This window comes from Mytilinidion resinicola, assembly GCF_010093595.1.
Source record: "Mytilinidion resinicola strain CBS 304.34 unplaced genomic scaffold BDZ99scaffold_27, whole genome shotgun sequence".
NCBI classification, from domain to species: Eukaryota; Fungi; Ascomycota; class Dothideomycetes; order Mytilinidiales; family Mytilinidiaceae; genus Mytilinidion; species Mytilinidion resinicola.
The window spans coordinates 144,786-155,658 of NW_022985463.1; the positions used below are offsets into that span (position 1 = coordinate 144,786).

The 10,873-nt window shown below is 50.0% G+C and overlaps 6 protein-coding genes and 1 non-coding gene across 7 annotated transcripts in view; 3 read left to right on the plus strand and 4 right to left on the minus strand.

The window, feature by feature from the left end:
* Window positions 1-288: 288 nt before the first annotated feature.
* On the minus strand, window positions 289-1,133 carry BDZ99DRAFT_169906 (uncharacterized protein). The gene has a single exon (XM_033712957.1). The coding sequence runs from the start codon at window positions 1,095-1,097 to the stop codon at window positions 405-407; it is 693 nt and encodes a 230-aa protein (XP_033570233.1). The 5' UTR covers window positions 1,098-1,133; the 3' UTR covers window positions 289-404.
* A 154-nt stretch (window positions 1,134-1,287) lies between these two features.
* Window positions 1,288-3,966, minus strand: BDZ99DRAFT_468245 (HET-domain-containing protein). Its single transcript, XM_033721203.1, has 2 exons — window positions 2,417-3,966; window positions 1,288-2,298 (listed from the first exon to the last, which is right to left on the minus strand). The coding sequence occupies exons 1-2, from the start codon at window positions 3,722-3,724 to the stop codon at window positions 1,546-1,548; spliced, it is 2,061 nt and encodes a 686-aa protein (XP_033570234.1). The 5' UTR covers window positions 3,725-3,966; the 3' UTR covers window positions 1,288-1,545.
* A 492-nt stretch (window positions 3,967-4,458) lies between these two features.
* On the plus strand, window positions 4,459-6,316 carry BDZ99DRAFT_399785 (spermine/spermidine synthase; the record flags this gene model as incomplete). The annotated part of the gene is made up of 3 exons (XM_033716150.1): window positions 4,459-5,465; window positions 5,532-5,835; window positions 5,900-6,316. The coding sequence occupies 3 exons, from the start codon at window positions 4,459-4,461 to the stop codon at window positions 6,314-6,316; spliced, it is 1,728 nt and encodes a 575-aa protein (XP_033570235.1).
* Window positions 6,317-6,681: 365 nt separating this feature from the next.
* BDZ99DRAFT_t79 lies at window positions 6,682-6,768 on the minus strand. Its single transcript has one exon. It is a non-coding gene; the product is annotated as a tRNA-Tyr (tRNA).
* Window positions 6,769-7,328: 560 nt separating this feature from the next.
* Window positions 7,329-8,851, plus strand: BDZ99DRAFT_576186 (uncharacterized protein). The gene is made up of 3 exons (XM_033728552.1): window positions 7,329-8,017; window positions 8,071-8,173; window positions 8,232-8,851. The coding sequence occupies exons 1-3, from the start codon at window positions 7,439-7,441 to the stop codon at window positions 8,483-8,485; spliced, it is 936 nt and encodes a 311-aa protein (XP_033570236.1). The 5' UTR covers window positions 7,329-7,438; the 3' UTR covers window positions 8,486-8,851.
* Window positions 8,707-8,928, plus strand: BDZ99DRAFT_355658 (SET domain-containing protein; the record flags this gene model as incomplete). The annotated part of the gene is made up of 1 exon (XM_033714605.1): window positions 8,707-8,928. A coding segment is annotated over one exon (222 nt), but the record flags the coding sequence as incomplete, so codon positions are not given.
* A 1,676-nt stretch (window positions 8,929-10,604) lies between these two features.
* Window positions 10,605-10,873, minus strand: part of BDZ99DRAFT_453513 (HET-domain-containing protein) — a gene marked incomplete at its 3' end in the record, with an annotated part of 3,984 nt that continues 3,715 nt past the window's right edge. The window contains exon 3 of the mRNA XM_033718334.1: window positions 10,605-10,835. Within this exon, the coding sequence (XP_033570238.1) occupies window positions 10,605-10,835 (231 nt within the window). The remainder of the gene's footprint in view (window positions 10,836-10,873) is intronic.

The following is a 10,873-nucleotide window of genomic DNA, read 5'->3' on the forward strand; positions in this document are numbered from 1 at the left end:
AAAATTCAAAATTCAAAACTCGATGTAAAATCCAATACCGCGCAAATTGGGCTGCCTCTTGACCGGGCGGCTGCCAGCTAGGCGGGCTACTCCTGACGGCGGTATCACGCGAGCAAAAGTGAAGTCTATGCAAAGCTATGTGCGTGTGCCGATACTTACAACATCTAAACATAATGTGAAGGTCAATGCAGCGGGAATTAGACTTCCTCTTGACTGGTCGGCTGCGTGATGGCTGAGCTACTCCAGATGGTGGTGTTGAGGGAGCAAAAGTCGGTCTCGAGCACCGCTATATCCGTGTACCCAGACTTACAGCCTGGTTCTGTATTATAACGCACGCGGCTCTTTCGGAGCAGCAGTCGCACTAGTCGTAATATTCGTCGACAATCGTGAGAGTCATCCACTCATCAGTAGTCCATAATTCCAGTCTCGCCAGTCAGCTCCACATTATCGCCCATTTCCGTATCATCGTCAGCAGCGTCCAGGTAAGCGTCTTGGAGCTCACGCTCCTCCTCGGGATCGTCGTACGCCACGTTCTCATCAACCGTCTTATAGTTGAATTGATCGTCCTCGCCGCGTATGAACCGCCATTTCATCTCGAACCGCCACGCCTCCTTCGCTTCCTCCCGATCCATCTCCTCCTCGCCTTTATCAACAGACACGATGACTCCATTCGTTTGGCGGTAGTACACGAAGTCGTGGTTAGGGTTCGGGTTTTCGACGGCTTCGACCTTGGCCTCGGCGCGCCAGAGGTCGGCTTCGAGGGCATCGGCGAAGCCTTTCGCAACGTCTGCGGCTGCGCTCTCAGCGGGGGTGTAGAAACGGCGGATGTAGTGGTCATAGAGAAGGACGTCAGCTAGTTCAAGCTCGTGGCTGAAGTACTCGGGATGCAGATCGAGATATCGACGACGGCGTGTCTTGATTCTTAGGTACTGCTCGGCGCTGATTTGGGCGTTATTGCTCTGCTCCGGGATGCCCTGCGCATTGCCCTGCGTGTTGCCCTGCGCATTGTCCTCGGTGCGGTGGCGTATCGGGATTGAGATCTCCATGTTCTCCAGGTCCTCTATGGCCAGTACCCGTCCTGGTGGAAAGTAGGGCATTGTCAGAAGTAGCGACGGCGTGGACTGGAGGGGCGGGGGGCTTCGAAGATATGTCGACGCGACCACGCTAGGCTTATCCTTACTAATAGATTATCCCTGCTTTAGTATCACGTGACTATCTCGCCAGAAGTCTGGACGCATGCGTTCGTCACCGTTTGAGATACCTCGATAAGTGCTAAAAATGCAAATACGACGTAAAGTTTAGCACAGTGGAAATCAAACTAGCTCCTCACTCAACCAGCTGGGTTACTCCTCACAATTGTGTCGAGCCGCAAAGCGAGCAAAGAGGGCAGCCCCCTTAACTTCTGTCCCTGGGTCAAGAGATGCAGCCCGTCCGCGAGACGAATCCACGGTTTAGGCATCCCAAGTCTCTCCCTCGCGAGTCCACATCATAGAAGCTGTACGAACTATGGCCTGATTTTGAATAATTCTCCTCTTGAGATGAATTCTACAGTAAAACAACATCCTGTTTCTTTTCAAGCAATACAATCAGTGGATCATTCATCAAGCCGTGGAGATACGAGTCGCCGATTAGTTTATATCCTCCCTCGCAGCGCCGAAGTACGAAAGGCAGCGAACAATCATCAAAGAAACAAAAGAGATCGTTTTCTTGCGCAGTTGAAGGAACCCAGCCCATGAAGCCCGTTTTCGTTATACAAAATTTACGTCCAGGAGCATATCGAAAGAATGCATTCTCGAAGGGTACGGCTACTGACAGGAGCTTGTTTAAAAGACCGAATTTGAATGATAGCTTGCCGTATGCTATAATAAATTGCATGCCAGTATACATTAAGCCAGACAATCTTTGGATCATCTCTAAGATCGTGGCAGGCGATGGGTCTTGATTATTTCCAGGTTGCTGGATTATGGACGTGAGCTCTAGTAAAGATTCGTCCTTGCCAGTCGAGAAGGCTGTATTCCAGCTTTTGTAGGCCCATTCGAAATTTTGAGATGGCTCTTCCTCTAAGTTTTGCCTGTTGAATATGAGCGCACGCCAATAAGCTTCAAAAATCCCCTCTCCGGTAGGATACTCTCTCAACCTCATCGCTAGTTCCCAACACGAGTCTTCCCATTCTTCCATCTTTTTACAATAGTTTACAAACTTGTTTAGTTTGTTCAGTTTTGGTAAAGGCGTCGTGTACGGGGTCTCATGAATGACCGTTGCAATTTTGTCAAACAGGCGGCCGTTCAAGGCGATTTGCTAAGACACAATAAACATTAGCCTCTACACTATTCGACGTGACCATACTTTGATGGGTTTTATTTTACAAGCTCTTGAGAGATACTTGATGCTCATGTGGATTATTAACGTATCTTACATTGTTGAGTCGCATTTGCCAGTTTGGTTGAGGTAGTGGTTCCAATTTGTATGGGTAATAGCTTCCAGCAAGAGGAAGCATAATTGGGCCGCCGGGTGTCCAATCCGGTACCCAAGAAGGTAAGCTGTCACTATGGTGTCCCTGATCAACATAGGAGAATATCATAGGACCCCAGCTCTCTGGTTGCATCATACATCGTTTCGCAATTTCAACTTGCACTTCGGCATATGGCCTATCGTAGTCGATGAAAGTGCTGCTGACATCCGAGCTGAGGCCTATAAGAGCGTAGAATCTGTCTCGTGGTTCTGTAGCCTCGAAAACCCTGGTATTCATGAGTAGCTGACAAATCTTTGCCTTCTTTCCAAAATCAAACAAGGCTTTGGCAGCCCAAAGGTGCTGGACAGAGAATAAAACAACAGTATCCTCAAAGTCAGTTTCGGGTTCGGTAGGCTGAGGAAGCGGGATGTTGGCAGCAATCGCTCCGCCCACTTGATGGAATCTTTCATAGATTGATCCAATTGTGAGGACAATTGTTCGGTCGATGGTATGCGTCCCGCACTGAATGATACATCCTGTCGCTGCGATGATCTCTTGGAAGATCCAAATGCGAGAGAAGTACGGGCGGTATAGAATTCTGCACATAGCCCCCCACTGAGAACTAGACAAATCTGGTAGCCCAAGTTGCTTCACTGTATTGAAGCTGTAATTCACAAAGTCCTGGGGAGACTGCTCTCCGCACTGAGCAAAAAGCTTCCTCATTCGTGAAAAGCCTTCTTCATCAGACTTCTCCTCCTCTCCTAGCCAACATACAACTAGGCTGGCTATTTCGTAGATCTGTTGCATTCTTCTGACCTGTTGTGTTTTCTCGGCGTTGTTCTTTTGATTGATACACACGGCATCCACCCAAAGCGGCTCTGTGCGACCGTCCCGACGAAACTGTAAAAGAGCCGAATGAAGATTCTCACCGACAAGAAGTCGTTGGCCATTACAAGAGATCGTATGGATGGTAGCGGGGTCGCCCCAGGTGTACGATAAGGCAGTGTAGCTCGTATCACTGTTGAGTGGTCGGACTACGAGACTACATCGTAATGATACGTCGTTGCCCTCAGGTTCTAGCTGAATAAGGCATATAGAGTCCCCAGAAATCGATTCGTCGTATAAGTAGTGTTTGAGTTTCTGGACGAGAGTGCTGCTCTTCTCTCCTTCTGAATCAGGATGTCGACTGCAAAGATGGGCTGCTTTGAGGCCGTCTTCTTCAGCACATTTGCAACAGAGTATTGTGTTCGACGGCCCGCAAGCGTTGGACATGTCTGTTTGACAACAGACACCCCAGATGATTGGATGAAGGTCAAACCTTGAAAGTCAGGGCTGAAGAAATGAGATTGAGAGGCGTCTTCCTGCTGGAAGGCTGAAAGTCACGTATGATCTTCAGCCTGTTCTTGGTGTATGAGGTATTGTGCCTTCGAAGGCTGGGAAGGTAGACCAAGTTGCGCCACAGCGTGGAGGAGCGACGGGCTCGCGCAAAGGAGGATGACGGCGGGTTTGAGGACGTAGTAGCCGCAGTCAGGAGTAGAGAGAGGGCATCAATGCGGTCTGCAGTTCGTCGCATGTGTTCAAGAGTCGCAGGCTGGTGCCGATGGACCGTGCGCGCTTTCGCTAAGCCCAATCGGTAACGGCTCGAGCTCCCCGCGACTTCAACACCATGTGTTTCAATCTGCCCTGAAACAACCGCCGTGAGAGCCTTCATACTGCACCTCTGTCTTCGTGTCCCATCTCCTCTTCTTCTCTCATCTCTATTCTTCTTCGTATGTGAATTCCACGCGTCCTAAGAAAGCTAATCCGTTCGGAGGATGATTTTCTGATCTCCTCACGGCAACACGGACCGCTGTGACGCGAGAGGCGCCACTTGGTAAACATTTCCTTTAAGAGGGCTGGGAAGTCCAATTACACTACTTCCAATCCCTCTTACATCCCACCTTCTTTCTCCTCTTAATTCATATCGATTTCCGACCTTTCTCAGCACTAGCATATCGAGAACCAAGATGCCAAAGACACCACGGAAACCCAAGGCTGCGAAGGAGGCCGAGAAGAAAGCTCGTACTGTGCCCACGCCAGTTTTTCTAAGGAATGTCTGCCGAGCTGCGGCCTTGTTGATTCTTGCTGGCATTTCTTCTCCCGTCTCACAACTCAGCCTATCCCCAGTCTACGGATCAATCCCATCATCATTGTACCATCAAAGGGCCATCACGGGAACAGCATTACTAGCGTTCATGGCTAAAGGGACTCTGAAACGATACTTCCCGTCCAACATCAGCGATTACATTGCCATAATCGCGTACTGGATTCCAGTAATCCAATTCTTTCTATTTCAGTACAGCTCTGAAATGGGACCCGAATATGGACCCCCAATCACTGAACTTGTCACCTATCTACCCCTTTTGTTTCTCTCCGTCTACTCCGCTGGCGAGTTGTTAGAGAGCATAGATCTGAGTCGACTCCATCTCACTATTGCGGAAATGGCACCTGCTGTAGGATCGTATGTCACGGTCACGACTATATCAAAGCTCTTTACATCCATCTTGCCACAATACATCGGAACCCATCTGACCTTCACTCGGCTCGGACTTCAGATGGGCATGGGATCAGCGTTAGCCTTTGTATCCCCGTCTCGTCTAATTCTTCTGGCTGTTCCGGCGATCATCCATACCATGAGAGCAAATCCGCATTACACATCCGAGCGGGGCGCGCAATTGGCAAACAGCACACTGCAGACGCAGAACTTTACTCTATTGGATCGCCAGGAGTCTTTGACTGGCTATATCTCAGTGCTGGAAGGTCAAGACAGCGGATTCAGAGTCTTGAGATGTGACCACAGCCTTCTAGGCGGAGAGTGGCTTGTGACTACGGAAAGAGCTGCTCAGGGGCAAGTTGTACCCGAGCCAATATTCTCAGTATTTGCGATGCTAGAGGCTGTGAGACTTATGGAAATCGGAGACGACTCGCTAAAGATTGAGACGAAGCCTGATTCTCAGAAGAGCGCTTTAGTGATGTATGAATTCCATCTATCACTTCAATGAATTGGCCCATCAAAAATACGATTCTAACCTACTTACAGTGGTCTTGGAATTGGTACAGCACCCAACTCGCTCATCTCTCACAACATCAACACTACGATCGTTGAGCTCGACCCAGTCGTCCACCACTTCGCCACAAAATACTTCGATCTCTCCAAGAACCACACCGCCGTGATTGACGACGCAGTCTTTTACGTAGAAGAAAAGTCGCGCTCAAACCCAGGCAGCTTCGACTACATCATCCACGATGTGTTCACCGGCGGCGCAGAACCAGTCATGTTATTCACAGTCGAATTCTTCGAGGGATTGAAGAAACTACTAACCGAAGACGGTGTCGTTGCTATTGTACGTCCTAATTCTCTTCAACTGTAACATCTCTATAGAAGTCGCCGCCGTGCTAACCCTCCAGAACTACGCCGGTGATCTTTCCCTTCCCTCGACTCTCCTAATCCTCTCCACTGTCCACGCCATCTTCCCTGCCTGCCGCCTCTTCCGCGACAACCTCCCATCACGCACTTCCCAGCCCTCGGAGCCCGACTTCATCAACATGGTCGTCTTCTGCGCCAAGAATGATCTCGGGAAAGGTGGTGACGCCATCTACTTCCGCGAGCCCACGGAAGACGATTTCAGAGGCAGTCTCGCCAAGAGAGCGCACTTGATGCCACAAGCTAAGCTCGAGATCGATTTCAACTACGAAGTTGATAAGGAGAATGTGCTGAAGAGGGGCGAGACGGCGGAACTAGAAGCGCATCAGAACAAGGGGGCAGTAAGTCACTGGAGGATCATGCGGACGGTGTTGCCGGATGCGGTGTGGGAGATGTGGTGAGGGAGGGAATCGGAGCTGAAATTGTGAAGGGTGCGAGAATGTTCTCTTGGCTTTACCTAAGCTGCACTTTCATAGCGTGGTATGTTTCAATCTCGTCAAATAAGCTCTAGTCTAATGCATTCGGATATCTCCATAATCAAAATTTCTATTCATACGCCGCCAGTGCCAGATGCCAACAGTCACTTCCCCACACTTCGTCTCGCGTACCTACCTAGCCCCAGCTGAAAACCCACTCAGCTTACCTGACTAACCCGACTCATCAGCCGCACCATTCACCCCCGATTTACCCGCCCAATCAGGACCCGCCAGCAAGTGAAGCGCACAATGCCCAGGCAAAAAAAAAAAGAGCAAGCAAGCTCAGATTTTCTCGCCTCGCGGAATCGAACCGCGGACCTTCAGGTATGATGTGACAATTACAGCCCGACGTGATAAACCAACTACACCAAGGCGAGAGTTTTACTATGGGAGGGTGACAAAATATATTAGTTTATATATGCGTATCGGGCTTCCGCCCAACCATCGCCGCATTTCAGACAAAATTCGTGATCTAATGACTTAAGGACGCAGACGAGCTATGGGTGTGTGCATGTAAGTTGAGCTGAAAACTACCAAGACCGATGCGTTTCTGCACTCTATGCATGTAAGTCGAGCTGAGAACTGCCAAACTTAGTGCGTGCTGATTGGCCACAGGTCCCAAGGTTTCGAACCAGCAGCTACGCATATCCCACCACTCTCGTAGATGGATGATAATAGCGGACAAACAATGGGATTGTCAAACCCCTTTGTCTCTCTTGTCCGCGTTCGCTTTATACCGTTGTGCGCATCCATTATCCCTTTGTCCTCATCCTCCTTTCGCCGTCATACTCATCCCCAACAATGCCTTTATCTCTCAACAAAGACTCATTCATCCTGCTTATTAGCCGCCCACTCCGCCATCATGGGAAAAGGTTCTCGAGAATCAAACGCATACTGCTAACATACATATTTTCTTTAGACTCTAGCACGCTGGCCGTGCTACCTTTACATATACCGAGAAGTACACCGCTTCCAAACTATACTCGATCGATAAGCTATATATTTAACTGTATCGCATTGTAAGAAAAGAGGAAAGTATTTTATATCATGGTCGCCAATACTCGACCAAAGCGCGAGAACGTGCAAAAGCCGGAGCAGCACCGCGATCAGAAGGCCGAGAAGCCAGCCGTGGCGAAAACGGTGCCGGCTGAGAAGGTTAAGGCGGATGCGGTTGCGGATGCGAAAAAGGCCACGCATGTGAAGAAGGCTGCCGCTGATAAAAAGGCTGCGGCTGCGAAGAAGACTGAGGCCGCGAAGAAAACTGGGGCCGCGAAGAAGGCTGCGACCGCGAAGAAAGTTTCGAAGGATGGTACTGCTGTACCCTTACAGAGCGATGTTGTTGTTAGAGGTGAGCGAGATGGTACGGCTACAGCTGACCCTACGCAACAGGACGACGATGCTACAAGTGGCAATCGAAATGCCGTCAATGATGACGAGGGGAATCCGGTTATCACCCCTGAGGGGAGCGATGCTCTGGTTGCAAATAGCCAGGCGGGCGCCGATAACGGTGGCGAGGGGGCTGCCACGGATGCGGATGTGGGAAGCGGCTCTGTGGTTGAAAAGGGCTCGGGGAGCGCCGTAAAGGTAGCGACGGTGCACCGCCAGCTGATGGATCCAAGCATAATGGTAAGAACAATGACAGACGACGACCAATGAGGAATGGCGGTAACAACGGTAAGCGACCACGTCCCACTGATGGTGAGGATGACGAGGAGTGTCCTTCGAAAAGGATCAAGTATTTCTACGCCGCGCAGGCAAACACCATTGTCACAAATAGCGATGGTACGCGGCCGATCCAGCAGAACGAGATGACCTACGAGTGGACTGACGACGATCGCAGGAGGTTCGGCAAGGTACCAGCTTGGTGGGTTCCCGAGGAGGCTCCTGAGGGCAAAGGTTGGTTTACAAATCCGTTGCCACAAACCCACGGACCCGAGAGCGTGCTGGAACTGTTGTATGCCGATCCCAATGATCAGGAGCGAACCTGTGAAGGTCGGTGGTGCTGGGGCAAATCTTGTCCCAGGGGAAATCGCGCATGCGACCATTCTCTCCAAGAGTGGCTGCAAGGCTGCGCAGACTGGCAAGAGAGATTAGAGATTCGCAACTCCGAAAAGCTCCGAATGGGATTCGCTCTTTACTCTAAACACAACTGGGAAGAAAATGACACCATAGGAGCGTACCTGGGAGAGATCGTGCCCGAGAAGCCGGAAGGCGCGAGCTACGTTATGACGCTGTCTATTGGGTCCATATACACCAGGAGATGTAGGCAAGACGGTTACACGCGGTGGGTTGGAGTCCCAGAAGGCAAAAGGAGAGAGGTATTCGTAGATTCCGAAATGAGAGGAAACTGGTCAAGGTTTTTGAACCACAGTTGTAAGCCGAATGCCAGCATCTATGTGGCTAGGGTCGGGCATACTAGATTTGTGGCTATTCGAGCTGCGCGAGCGATTATGAAGGGAGAGCAGATAACGATTGACTACCAGGGAGACTACTTTACCACAGACTTCCCGTGTCAATGCGGGGAAGAAGGTTGCAAATATACCAGGGAGAAGTTGACCGATAAAGCGAGTAAGGATAAGAATAATGGCAATCAGAACAACAGTGGGTCAAGAAATGGTAGGGGTAGCAGGCCAGAAAGGGGCTCTGGTGTGGGGTCAAATTATCCGCCATCTACTTCTAACCAGGCCAGAAAGCCGAAAAAAAGAGCTGCCAAGAAAACCAACGCAACGAACGGTGCACAAGCAGTTAATGGTAATGATGGTAAGCAGCCTGGCAAACCTAAAGCGACAAAGAAAGCGACGACGGACCCATCAATTATTGAAGAGTCAACCAAAGCTCCGAAGCCCAAGACGGTAAACAAGCCTACAAATGAGGAGGCTCCCAAGAGCGAAATAGCAGTCCTCAGGGCAAGAGCAACGGAGCTCGGGATAAAATTTAATAACCCAAAAACTAGCAGCAAGAGTCTCAAAGAAATGATTGCTAAAGAGGAGGCCAGGCTAGCCATGACGTCCGACACTGCAGCTTCAAATTCGAATCGCGTAAGTGCAGGTAGGGTCACCAAACCACGCAGCAAGTCACCCCCTAGAAAAGACAAAGGCAAGAACAGAGCGCCAAAGAAGCAGAAGTAGGTACAGAAATATTAGGGGCAGTATCACATCTTTCATAGTTTCGCATCAACAAATTTAGACCAGCCTTTACTAACAGGAAACCAGTCCATCCCTTGATGCGCAGAGTGGCCGCACTTTCGTATTGATCCTTCAGTTAATTCTAGGCTACTGTAGCCGTGAGGGCCTCCCAGCGACTTACAGCTAAGGTCCGTCCGAGAAAATCAATAGGTACATTGACTTCAAACAACTCAGATATGTGCACACATTAATATTTCCCACAGTTCTATATAAGTCGTGTACTATGGCCACATCTAAACACTTAGAACAGCCCCACCAAAAAATTACGGTCGCATCGTCGCCATCGCGCCTAATTTGCGGAGAGCCTCCTTTCATAGCGTAACACAATTCCTTCGCCACAGCACCACTATCGAGCTCTTATCACTCCTGGTACCCATAAAAGGGCCCCATCCGAGCCTCAGAACCTCACTACTATACTAGGAAGTCGTCATCAACCTTGTGGCTGCTATCGCACGCAAATTCATGCGAAGTCGCCACGTCGATCGGTACCTCCAACCGAAGCGATCACCAATAGCGGTTAGTGCGAGACAGTTCCATACATCCGAAATATTCATTACGGTGTAAGTTAATTTACTTGTGGTAATCAAGTAAGCGAGCACGCCAGCCCCATAACCATCAGGCCTGTGGCTGCGCGGAGCCCTGTTCTGCTAACGCTCGGAATATATAAAAATCCGACTCCGGAACAGTACAGCCGCTAGCGAATGCGGCTTCACCCTTACTCATTGTTGCAACACCATTTTGCTCCGGCCAGCAAGCAGGGGCACAAATGCGAGTCTTGGCATACCACGATTACGCCACAGACCAAGACACGTCAGTTGCCACTGTACCAAAGAGTACTTCTATTAGAGTTTGGAGCCCCACAAAGAGTGTGGCCGGTGCGGGTCGGCACCCTCCCTGTCTATGGTGACGACATTGCATGCCAAATTGTTGTTATTACCATCAACATATCGTACAGGCGTGCTGATGCAGCATGATTAGTTCCGTATTTGCACTAGCTTGATTTTACAAGACAAAAGTGGGATTAAGGTCTAATCTCTGTTCTCCATTTGCCACTCATTTAGAGCTTCAAGCGAAGTCTCTGTGCTAGGATGTTGAGGGCCAAGAATCTGCCTCTGTAGCTCAAAACACCTTTCCATTAATGAGATGGCCTCCCTGTTCCGGCCTTGAGACTTCCACGTATATGCTAGGTTGGCCATGCTGGTCAGCGTGTCTGGATGTTCGTCCCCACGCACCCTCGAGCTCGTCTCCATCACTTGCACCTCCAGCTCTTCGGCCTCATTCCACCGCCCTTGATTCC

What these genes read in the sequence shown, in the direction of transcription:
- BDZ99DRAFT_169906 (XM_033712957.1), bottom strand. Translation starts at nt 1,097, where the DNA reads ATGCCCTACTTTCCACCAGGACGGGTACTGGCCATAGAGGACCTGGAG.
- BDZ99DRAFT_468245 (XM_033721203.1), bottom strand. Translation starts at nt 3,724, where the DNA reads ATGTCCAACGCTTGCGGGCCGTCGAACACAATACTCTGTTGCAAATGT. An exon ending in GGCAAATGCGACTCAACAAT is followed by an intron (nt 2,299 to 2,416) that starts GTAAGATACGTT and finishes ATTGTGTCTTAG; the next exon opens with CAAATCGCCTTGAACGGCCG.
- BDZ99DRAFT_576186 (XM_033728552.1), top strand. Translation starts at nt 7,439, where the DNA reads ATGGTCGCCAATACTCGACCAAAGCGCGAGAACGTGCAAAAGCCGGAG. An exon ending in TGATGGATCCAAGCATAATG is followed by an intron (nt 8,018 to 8,070) that starts GTAAGAACAATG and finishes AACAACGGTAAG; the next exon opens with CGACCACGTCCCACTGATGG. An exon ending in CATTGTCACAAATAGCGATG is followed by an intron (nt 8,174 to 8,231) that starts GTACGCGGCCGA and finishes CGACGATCGCAG; the next exon opens with GAGGTTCGGCAAGGTACCAG.